This window comes from Trachymyrmex cornetzi, unplaced genomic scaffold (assembly GCF_001594075.2).
Source record: "Trachymyrmex cornetzi isolate Tcor2-1 unplaced genomic scaffold, Tcor1.1 scaffold21, whole genome shotgun sequence".
In the NCBI taxonomy this organism is placed as follows: Eukaryota; Metazoa; Arthropoda; class Insecta; order Hymenoptera; family Formicidae; genus Trachymyrmex; species Trachymyrmex cornetzi.
The window spans coordinates 482538-495301 of record NW_017296741.1 but is presented as its reverse complement, the minus strand read 5'-3'; the positions used below and the strand labels follow the sequence as shown (position 1 = coordinate 495301).

Genomic DNA, 12764 nt, shown 5'->3' with positions numbered 1-12764 from the left:
GACAAAAATTGTTTATTTTATTCTCATAGAGCTCTGAGAATTTTTTCAGAATTTTTTAATACCGCATTTTCTCATGTTGGTAAAAATAATTGCCAATATAAGAAAATGCAGTACTAAAAATTTGATAAAAAATTCTGAAAAAGAATTAGAGCTCTATGAGAAGAAAATAATCTTTGTTTCTTGCTGTTTTTCTGTAAACTTAATAATACTCGAGTAAAAAATTATTGAAAACCAATATTCGGCGATTTTTAGTAATTAATATCTTGTTAACTATTGTGAAAATTGTAAGATGATAGAAGACTTTTCGACAAATCAATATTTGATGATTTTTAGTAATTGATATTTTGTTAATTATTGCGAAAATTGCAAAATGGGAGAGAACTTTTCGACTCAATTTAGTCCGCTCTATTCCTATGCCAGAGATTTATTGTTACTTATCAAATACCCTGTTGAATCTAATAAAATTTGTTACATTATCTGGCTAAAATAAGAAAAATAAAATCAGACAGTAATTTTTTAGAGATTGGACAAATCTTTGTTTGCTAAACTCTTTAGAGTAGAATTGTTTCGAAATATGATTGTAAGCAGCATTATAAACCGTCGGATAAGAGCGAAGGAAAGACCTTTACGATTCAGAAAATATCTACGCGAGTGGGCAGCGTCATGTGTCTCTCTCTCTCTCTCTCTCTCTCTCTCTCTCTCTCTCTCTCTCTCTCTCTCGTTTTTCGTTTTTTTCTTGTTTTTTTCGTTGGAGCAAAAAATTCTAGAACACGCAGATTTTCGTCTGGATACACAAATTAGATACGAAAACAAATCGAGGAAAAACGCGTTGATTGGATCTACAAATAATGAACTTGTTCGATCAACAGATTAGATAAATCGTGTTTTTTACGGTATACTAAAATTGTTTGGCTTACTGACCAAACGCGCTCTAAGAAACTTGATACGTTTACAATATGAGAAAGCAATTCAATGTTTTGTAAATAGATAAATATAAAACTTATTGAGGAATTTAACGTTTTAAATGATTAAACAACTATCTTGATCATTTTTTCCCGGACAGGGGAATATTTACGGAAACGTTTGGGATGCTTTTACCTGCGCGTGAAAGTAAAAAATAGTATTTATCGGTGATAGTCGTTATAGCATTGTTTTATAACATCGTGTGTATAACACATAGTACGTCGTTGTACTTTGATTTATGATATTATTGTTTTTTATCGTGCTCATTTTTGCGGTTATATATAGTTAAATAAAACTCACCATTATCCGTTTTTCACGTTAAAAAATATGCGGTTCCGAGGTTTCACGCTAAATATCGCATTTCCTCCGAGAAATAATTTCTTCTCAATTAATCGCGCACTATTTCTTAATCCACATTAATATGGATCGTATCCTTGAAGTACAATTTTCATTAATTTCTTTCTCGCGTGACGGTAATCGATTTTATGATAAAACGCGATTCTTAAAATTCGTAAAAAGATCTCAAGTAGTGTTAACTTTAATTCAAATTAAAGAAATTAGGAATAATTTATTTAAATAAATTCTGAATTTCTTATTATTTAGTTCAAGAATATTTTTTACTGTTTAAAATCCTTTCTAGATTAATATTTTTACTAAATAAAATGTTCCCTTTTCTCTTTGTGTATAAAATCTGAAATTGTATTCAATCGTCTCGTAATAATTTTTGAACTTCACGATATCAATTAAAGTCGGAATGGATCCAGTTGATGTGATCAAAAGAAACTATTTAAATAAAAATATTGCTACGATGTATCTCATTAAGGTCTTCGACCGAGAGTCTCACTTCTTGTCTCCGCAGTCTTTTATCTATTGTGTTTACTGTGGAAAGAAAGAAAGACTCGCGTCAATGCCCTGATAGGGAGATTGCGCAGTCCACTCAATCGCATTCTACCTGCATTCATTCGCTTTCGAAGTTCATACATAATGCTTCTGGAAAATCCATTTAATCGAAGTTACTTTTAAATTCCTAATACAATAAAAAGATAATATCCTTTTTATTCGCAAATTCTTAAGAATTTCACATTGTGTTTTAAAATCCTCTAACTAATCTCGAATTGATTTTATTTTTGAAAAAAATAGTAATTGGCAAGTTTTCCTTTTTTCAATAGAATTACGAACTTTTGCATTCCGTGTCTGGAACTTTCGAATTCTTGCAAATCGCGAAAGTATCTTTATCATTTTACTTAAGATTGATTGTTTAGAATTTGTTTGTCCTATCAAGGGCATCGAGTTGCGAAGAAAAATCGTTGTTAAAGATGTAAGATGAAAATGGCGTGCAAGTCACAAGCAGGAAAGCGGGCAGTACTGTGAAGAATGCCGGTGATTATCGAGACACGATGAAACGAGGTCATGCCAGCTCGCGTTGGCACGTTCCCCGGCGATAACGATCCTCTAGTTCTTTCGGTCCCGCGTGTGATCTTCCGGTTTCCGGTCCGCCAGTCCGATCGGCTTTTCTTTGTTTCATGTCCTCGTTCCCGGCATTTTTCCAACTATCAACCAATAACGACCATTCTGCATGTTTCACTGATCGATCGCTTTCGCATTTTCGCGTCCTTCATAAGATAACCTGCGTGAACCTTCACGCTTTAACATGTTAACGGTCTGTTTATTACACGAATTATCGTGTGAATGAGAAACACGCGTTATACAATTCAACAGTCGATATAATCCCATTTAATACACATATGCATTTATATGTATACTTAATATTATCTAATTTAATGAAATAGTCTACACTAGATTACCGTATATTTTATATCATACACTAGAATTATGATTTGAATAATATTGATTAATTATTATTAAATTAATAATGCGTTTATACATAATATATAATTACATAATAATTCACATCTATGTTTACATAATGTAAATTATGTAAACTATGCTAAACTAAAGCTTTACATCTATATAGATCATTGAAATCTATGTTCTTTGTTGTTGTACTAGACTGCATTGAAACTTTGATTTTGGTTATATATTTTTATTTATCAATATTAAATTCAAATATAATAGTCTGTATGACGATTTATTTCTTGTTTATAAATGTTTTGATAAATCTTTGAGTTTCTCAAAATTTAGTACTACATAAGTATACGGTATGTATACATTACATGAAATTTAAATTTGAAATTGAATTCAAAACTGAAAAAGACTTGAACATAAGTGAATTAATCAATTCAGGGTGGGACGAGATTATTTCTCCCCGCAGGTGTAAGCAAGACGAAATGGATCAGACAGAATTCTCATCAAGAGAGCACGCGCGCGCGCGACTTAATCTAGAATAGGATAAGATTTAATTATGTTTTCCTGACTTTGTTGTTACCTACTTTCGAGTATTCTCTTAATTCTTTCGAAGACTCATTCAGCTTATTCTTAGATATGCGGCGTAAAGATTTCAAAGTTTTAACAATCTCGGAAGTGATCAGGATATAAAGTAGAAAGAAATCCTTAAACCAATACGTATCACATATGTATGTCGCACGTCTTTTTTAGATCGTAGTTTCAAGATTCTTCGATGGATTTGCGATTGATTAAAAAGAATTTTCGCAGATTTCGCCTTTTTCTATAATTTAATATAAAAAGATACAAATTGTTTTTTAGTTTAATTATATTTCTTTTATCTTTATTGTGCTAATTCGAAAACAAATGTTTTTTTAATCTACAATTTAAAGAAGCTTGTAATATGTAATATGCAAGCTTCTTTAAATTGGGATTTTACATATGCATTGCAATTTACTTTACCACATTGATTAGCTTTCGTGTATGCGTCACGTAGTTTGATTCATAAAAATTCGTGAGATTCTTTCTTGGAGGACTCCCTCGGCTGAAATTCGACTTGATCCTCCTTTCTTCCTTCTATTTCTTCTAATATTTCTCAAAGGTGACGAGAAATCTGGGCTCTTCGGGACCATTAAGTCCGGCAATCGTTTATCTACCGCATACAAAAGAGCACTGTTTCGCGTGAGTCGTCGAATGGTTCTTCTGGAACCGTACTTGGAACTAAAGGGTCTGATGAAGTTTGCATACTTTTTGTCTTCACCTCCCCCAGACAGTTTCTGTCGAGGATGAATCTCGATTCGTAGTCTGACATTCTTTTTCTTATTCTCTCTTCGTCACGCAACAATGATACCGTGTCTTCGTATTACTTTATGTGCTTAACACTTGGATCATTTTTTAATCAAATCCGACCTTTAATTGTAAACGTAATGAAATTTTAATTTGAGATCTAGTTATCGAGCTATTTAATTGAGTAAATTTACAGATAAATTAATGGGACAGTTTTTAGATTATCTTTCTAATTGTAAGTTAAATATTGGAATAAAAGATTGGAATAAAAGTTCTGAGAGCTACGAACATTAAAATTCAAACGACTGTACAACTTTGTTAAAAATTAACGAAATTCAAATTTAAAAACAGGAGCTTAACTTAAAGTTTGAAATTTCTAATTTTCAAAGGCTACTATATCCTTTGAGTTTCTGTGAGTTTAGTAATTTTCACATATAAAAAAACTACAAGCTGGATAAAATGAGAAACTTCTCACTTTGTAGATCTGTCACGTGCCTAAAAAAAATCTTGCGAAAATTTTCGACTTTCTAACATGAAAGATTAAAGTTTTCCCTACAAAATCGTTTTTTTTTTTTAATGTTTCTAAGATTTTTTGTTACTGAATATTGCGAATTAAATAAAAAAAAACTTAACTTTGATTGCTCCCAAAGGTAAAAATTATCGCGTATTGTAATTAAAAAGATAGATCCTTAAAGCTGAAAATTCATTTTATAAAATGATATAATTGCTAAATTTTTTTTAAAAACACGTAAACATAATACAGATAAAGAAGCGCTTTGATTCCAACTCAATAAAAAGTTTGATTTATTACAATAAAGAAACGCTGAGAGAGAATAAGAATTGTTGTTTGCATGTGCAAACACAGACATTCATAAGCGTAAATATTAATGATAAAATAGATATGGTAGATTTCGATTTTTGGTTTCTAACAGGTTCTAACTGTACTTTAACCGTAGGTCGGCGGATGGACGCGCCAGCCGCTGGAAAGCCCGAATCCGGAGGAAAGTACGAAGAAGCCGGTAATCACTGCCGTCGTCGTCATCGCCGCGGGCGGCGCAGGACTACCGAGTTGACGAAAGTCGGCCGATACGCGAGAAGGAAAAGGGAAAGGAAGAAGCGAATTAAGTAAGCAGCGAACAGCGACGCGAGACGCTCATTAGTTAATCACCGTCGTCGCGGTTAGTCGAGACGTAGAGGAAGACGAAGAAGAAGTGGGAAAAAAAGGAAGCAGGAGGAGCACCCGTCGGTGGGAGGAACAATCGTATAGTGAGGGGAAAGTCTTGGTTCGTCATTGAAGACATAAATGTTAAAAGACGTAGACGACGTCCAGTCACGCGAGCGTCCCCATCGTCGATAAATTCGACATCCTAATCGCGAATCCTATTCAATTATCGTGAGTAATTGCTCGGGAAAATACAAGACATCGGTCACGACGCGACAGTATTGCTGTCGTGAATTATTTCGCGAGTATTTTGAACAGATCGATAGATTACATAGTGGTGTCATAAAAAATATATATTTTGTGTAAAAATATACTCGAGAATATTCTTAAAAATGTACGAAGCCAATAAGTATTTATATTTTGGATAATTTGTGTTATCCAGATATTTCGAAGAAACCAAGATTATTTGGCGGTTATCCCGATATGATTGAGATTATTCGATGAGATTTCTACTTGGGCTATACACCTCGTACTTTGATCATCCTAAACAGATTTTTTGAATCACTTGGAATTCTCAATTCGATTGCCTTGCGAGACAATCCCGACAAAATCTGATAAACCGGCCAGTAGAATCTTGATCTGTTCTACTACACGCGCTTTGATCACTCCGAGGGGACTTGAAATCGCCGGTGAAATTTTTATCTTCGAATATTTCACGAATATTCCAAAGGGATTTAAAAAGCCCATCGATAGTCGATAACGGTAATCCCGAGGGGAAGTACGATATAGTGCGGTTTATCGTGAGTTTGCATAAAACTTTCCCTTGATCGTGGAGAATATCGATATCTCGCGAGTGTTGCAAATCGTGTTGGTGATCTTCTTCGGGAAGTTGGACAGATGTGCTCCGTCGTGAAGATGATACGTCACGTAGTCGTCGTCACCTTTCTCACTGTGCTCGCCAGCGGAGCGCCGGGATCTTCGATCATCTACGCGGACGACAAAGTGGTGAGTGGATATAATTTTGTTATTATTATCTACGTCGACCGAATTTTAGGTGAATTGAGGGATAAAATATTACCCGCTATGAAATATTCAGTCAAGTCATTTTTTTACTTTTATACAAATAATAATTAATTGATTACTGTTTATAAAAATTGTAAATATCAAATATTGTAGAAAAATAACTTTTTTGAGAATTTATATTTATAAGTTGTTAACAATTAATATTGAAAGATAGAAAGTAGAAGATATACATTTTTTAAATTTATATCCTCCATTTTATAACTTTTTTCTTTGAAAAGAACTCTTGCAAGAAAATTGTTTATTATATATTATACTTCATTTTTAATTTCATTTTTCTATATTTTTAATGTATTTATTGCTCAATGCATTTATCTGTTAAAATATTCATTGTTCGTCAATATTACTGATTGTAAGTATCTCGTTGCATTGAGCAATAACCATTGTGAGCTACTGAATATTTTACAATTTCGCTGATCCTAAAGCTTTCGTGATTTCAAATCGAATAGATCATACTACATTTATAGAGATTACGACGAATATCATGAAATAATTTAAATGGCGCTGGCACGGTGCTTTAATTATTATTATTATTCACGAAAAACCAACCATATATTTAGTTGAAAGTTTATAAATTATTAGCTATTAAATATATAAATTCATATCTGAAAGTTATATCTATGCAGTGTCAGCAGAAAAATATTAAATATATTTTATGTGTAGTGAAATAGTGATATATATTTTTTAATTATAGAATAATATTTCTAGAATAACATATACATATTCCGTAGTAGAATACTTATATATTAATTAAAACAAGAAATTTATGTTTTGCTCATGAATTTATTTATATTTTATCTAACTTGTACAATATTGGAAATGTATCAATACTTTCGAAAAATAATTCCGGATTTTTAACAAAATTCCGATAGCTTAATTTTTTTATTCATCTAGGTTTTCGTAAATTGTATATTGATTCTTTTGCACCTGTACCTACAGTACTGTATATCAACGTTTTATACTTACGCTATATTTTACGATCGCGAGATGCAAAATAATCTTTTCCGCAGAACATTATTTAAAAGAAAATTTGTATCGTATTTTAAGAGTAATAATGTAATTATATGGATAAATTAAAATTTATTTTATCGTACACGAACATTTTTATGATATTTTCAATTTTCTCTTTAAAAGGAGAAATCATTGCTATTACTCGGTGTATCAGATATTTCGTTTATAAAAATTTATTCTAATAAAATATCCATTTTGAACTAATCTCTATTAAAAATGCAACATACGTAGATAATTTGAGACTGCGATATTCCAAACCTGGATAAATGTTCAGTTTTCAATTACATGGAACAACAAATCTGATATATGAATTCGTGAAATTTAACTATATATTTTATTTTTTAGCTACAAATTCCATTTATACTTTTTGCCATTAAATGCGATTGCGTAAGAAATTTTATTTTTTCAATTTATAAAATTTGCACGAATTATTTAAAACAGTGAATTAAATATCATGAACAGTGACGCATGTTTAATAATTCTTTTAATACATGAAAATATATTTATCTTTTTTTCATTAAACATTATACGCGTGTTGAATACATATAGAAGAGATGTATACATTTTTTTCACTTTCTTTTATTCTAGATGATAGGGAAAAATCATTTCGAGCAAGTATGTCTCTTTTAATCTCACTTATTTGTAATATCAATTGCATTAATTCTTAAAGCTATATGTACGCAAACAGGACTTTGCGATAAGTTCATACTCATATTCATAAAGAACTTAATATATTAAGCAGAAGCTCGTAAAGCCGACTAGTTATGCGTCTATATATGGGATATTCTGCAATAGCGTTCGGGTTTCCCTGTGGGCTTTGCGGTTCTACGAGGAACAGTACTATAGTATTCAATGCAACGTAACATTCCGTTACCATATACTAAGAGAATCGTTCATAAGTTTATGGAAATAATTCATATATAGATCTATGTATAAATCGCGAATATAATCTTGCTTCCTCATATTAAATATTTATAACGAAGAATTGCATCATATTGTAAAATACTACAATAATTCCATTTACTTAGATTAAAATGTATAGCTTTGCAGTTTAATCTCTGATTTAAAGTTTACATGACTAAAAAAAATACTTATAAAATTACAAGATTTATATTATACATATAGAAAGAAATCATATATTTTTAATAAAACATGTTATGATTATTTATAATTCTCAGCATCCCAATGGATATTTGATCAGATCTCCAGTGAAACGAATCGATCTTATACATTTAATTGCTAATTTTCTTCAGTTCAATGCCGTTTTTAATGGAATATAAATTTATCAAATATAAAAAAAGATCTGAGAGTGCAGAAATAAAATTTTCCATCGCAAAGATTGGTCGCTAGGGAATTAATGGCACTGTGCGTACATCTCGTTCCGCGGCATTAACTTTTTCCGTTGGTTTCATGCGCTGCTTTATTGCGATATTAATGACTGGTAGGAGAACAAGCTCACTGCTCGCTAACAAGTATATTCCTCCCTTTGCACAAAAATATTTTCTCTCATCCAACGAAAGCTGCCGCTTCATTAATTCGATTGATGTTCCGTCCGATAAACGTAATCGTTTATATCTGCGTCCGTGCGATAATTATTTCCGTTAATTATCAAATTCCATTTGGCCAGACAAGAGGCGAAATGTTTGAATTTTCAATTGCGCACTACCTACCAGTAGTGGGAATTTATTATAGCGAGGAGAACTTTGTTGAAGCGAGAGCAGGAGTACTTACGATGTCGCGACAAGTTAACGTAGGTCCGCAAAGGGAGCGGGAATTAATTGCACTTCGTGACACTTTAAGGTTTTAATACGCTGTGCCGCGTGTTTTTTTCACAAAAGCGGAGAATAGTAGTTCCACTTTCTTTCTTTTAAACCGTTTGCGTGTATTTAATTTACGTAACGTTCCTCTCCGTTTTCTAAAGCTTAATTGTGATTATAATTCATCTCGAGATCATATTTAATTAAATTTATACTCTATAAAGAAAATCTCTTAAATTTATAAAGATTATGCATTTCATGAGTTTTCTCCGTGTCCAGATCCATTCTTGAAATGCCAACGTTTCGTGAACCTTGCATCTGGACACGGAGAAAACCCGCGAAACGCATAATCTTTATGTAGAAAGCATCGGTGGAAGCCTCAAGAATATTAATCTCTTAAATTGTTTCTTCTGGTACCTTTCTCGATTAAGTTTTGAATAATAATAACACATAGCTGTTCGCTCCGCTTTTACCAATTTATAATTGTGATTATAATTCATCTTGAGATCATACTTAATCTATATCCTATCGTAGGTCATTAATGATCGAGCGATTCCTTATTTTTTCCTAACTAATTATAGTTTTTCGGTAATTATAACTTATACTATATTTTATTATTTTCTAAAATGAAGTTTAAACATTTGTTCTAGAAGGTTGAATGTATGTTTTTGAATTTTTAGAGATATAAATTAATCGAGCTCTCAATATCAAAAACAAAATTACAAAATCAATAGGAAACTAAGAGCTAGTATACGGTTGTTATTAATGTACGTTACAATTTTTCTTTATTCTTCTGCTGCACATATATTTCCGATGTTTCGGCTGCTTTTTTCAGCCATCTTTATGGTATAACATTAAGCTTAATAATCAAAAAATTTAAGTGCACTTGTTCTGAGCATCCAAAACGTCGGAAATATATGTAGGGAGAAGAATAAAGGAGAATTGTAACGTACATTAATAACAACCGTGTATTAGCTCTTAGTTGCCTATTGATTTTGTAATTTAATTTTTAGAGATTTTTTGGAACCATTTTGAATAGATGAAAACATGAATAGGTTCTAGTGATCTAGATGGTAGAAATAAGGCACCAAATTGAGCATGGCATTGTAAAGGTAAATTAAATTTTTATTCTGTCTAAAGAAAATCTTTGTCACTTGTTTTTTTTTATATCTTTCGCGATCAAGTTTTGAGTAGTAGGTAATAACGTATAGCGGTTTGCTCTACTTCTGTTAGTTTATCGGTAATGCGGCGATCTCGCGTGTAAACAATAGTAGCATGCAATACAAAGACAGCAAGTGCCAAACTTTTCCATGAAATTCGGGGAATATTTCGTTTTTCATATTTCAAAAATCAACGTTGCTCGGTATTTGTTGTTGCTATAAAATATAAATGATCGGCGCGCCCCGCGTAACGGCAAAAGGTCGTCGCGTTACGCATTCATATTACGACACTCGAACTAAAAGGTAGTGGCGCGAGCGGTTCTGTGTGTCATCGTGATATTATCATTCAAAATCAAAACGCGATCGCGACAATAACTTTTGTAGAGTTTACAGTGAGTGCAAAAAGTATTCGTACAGAGAAAATATTATTTAAAAAAACTTTTTAATTAATGATTGTTATATTAAAAAAACTTTATTTTTAAAAAGTAAATATTATCCAGCGAGAAATGTAAGTCATTGAATTGATGTCGAATCGATATCGATACGATAATTTCAATATTAATTCGACGTCGATTCGATGTTTAATTGATGATCATTTCTTGCCAATTAACAATTGGTAATTAATCAATCTTGGTAATTAACAATTTACTCATAAAGAATAAAACAGACTGTATGTTTCTTAAAATTATATATATAAAAAAGATGTGTATTAATTATAGAGAATATATCATCTGAAAAATAAGCAAAAATTAAAAATTCTATTGTTTGAATGTTTAAAAAGTATTCGTACAATTGGAAATTTACCTTCTAAAATCAGAAATACATGCGGAGCTCGTTTGTGTATGTTAGAACAGAATATATTCATTGTATAAAATTGCTAATTAATGTTTATTTTTTACAAATAAGACTTTTTTTATAAAAAAATTCCTTGTATGAATACTTTTTACTCTGACTGTATGTGGAATACAAAGTAGCAAAAATATCGACGCCATCCTCATATTTTTTAGTCGTTATTGAAAGTCTTCGTAAGTTTATTTTCGAATCGAGGTTCTCCGAAGCATTTAATTAATGAGTAATATAATTATACGATCTCGTATTTTAATATTATCAATTGTAAGCAGCGCAAAATCTTTATAGCTTTGTTCGATATGTGTATTTTCTTCGCGTTATCCTTTTATTAGAATGTGGTAAAGCAAGAATTTGCGTGTGATTATATGCCATTTAAAATGCCACGCGATCAGATGTTCGTGGATGTATAATTTATGTGCGCGCAATCATAAGCTTTTGCGAGTGATGAAAAGTACGAGGGAACAAGAGAGAAACGGGAATATTTGGTGACAGCGGAGATATCATGAGGTATTTATTATTATTAGTTCATGTGATATTTGCGAGAGATTATTCCGGATTCTAGATCGTATATTACGTTACAGTGCATGAGAATGTCACAATGTGTGCTCTACACGTAACCGAATTATTTCAATCACTTACAATTCGAAAACTATTGTGATGTTTTCATATCAAAATTCTAGTCTCCAGAATTTGGTATTTGAATTACTGTATAATAATTATGGGATACAAGAAACTATATAAAATTGTATACAAAATTTAATCAAATAATTTTACAAAATCTAGTAGTAATAATATATGATATATCTAGTAGTAATAATATATGATATATTCCTAATCTAATATTTTTAATCTGAAAAAGCATATATTTGTCTTCGATTAAAATTATAGTTTAATTTCATTAATTTACATTTGGATTACATCTAGATTGTTAATAATAAATAACTACATTAAAAATCTATTCAAGTATAAATAATTAATTAATTAATATTTAGATTAAACTACTTATTTTTAGAAAAAATTAATTAATTAATTAAAAAATAGGATCCCTTTTTCTCTTTCATTGTGAGTTAGATGTAAAGAAATGTTTGTGTAAAGTGCTTTGTATGCGTTTTAACACAATATATTTTCCATAAAAGTTTTGAAACGCGTCGCTTCCAAAAAAGTTAACGTGAAAATGCATTTCCGCTGTCGGATACGTTATACATTTGGTTTATTTCCGGTGCACGATGCATTATATTTTCGATTCTTTTCGTGTAACTCGTCGGAACATTTCATACGGGATATTCTGCACAGTTGCTGTCACACTTAAAGTTTTTGACTTTTTTGTCTTTTTTCCTTTCATTTACTGCAGTACGTTAGCATACAGTATTTACATTCCAATAACATTTGCAGCTGTAACTCGCAAGTCTAAATAGAATATACTAAAAAAGCTGTAAACGCAAAACTGCATCTGTAATCTGGCTTCGCTAAACTTATACATTCGATTATAAACAGAATCGTGGCTTATTTCGAGCTTATAAATAGAATGACTTTAAATTAATACAATTAATATAAGATACATAAATATAATATAATATATAAAAAAAATTAATCAATTAATATATGCAAACGTTTCGGCTTACAAAGCCTTCTTCAGTGTTACAAAGCAATAAT

The 12764-nt window shown here is 31.2% G+C and overlaps 1 protein-coding gene across 1 annotated transcript in view; it reads left to right on the top strand.

The window, feature by feature from the left end:
* Positions 1-12764, top strand: part of Mmp2 (Matrix metalloproteinase 2) — a 188325-nt gene that overhangs the window by 2104 nt on the left and 173457 nt on the right. The window contains exon 2 of the mRNA XM_018505661.1: positions 5049-6259. Coding sequence (XP_018361163.1) covers positions 6152-6259 — 108 coding nt within the window. The 5' untranslated portion in view covers positions 5049-6151. The remainder of the gene's footprint in view (positions 1-5048; positions 6260-12764) is intronic.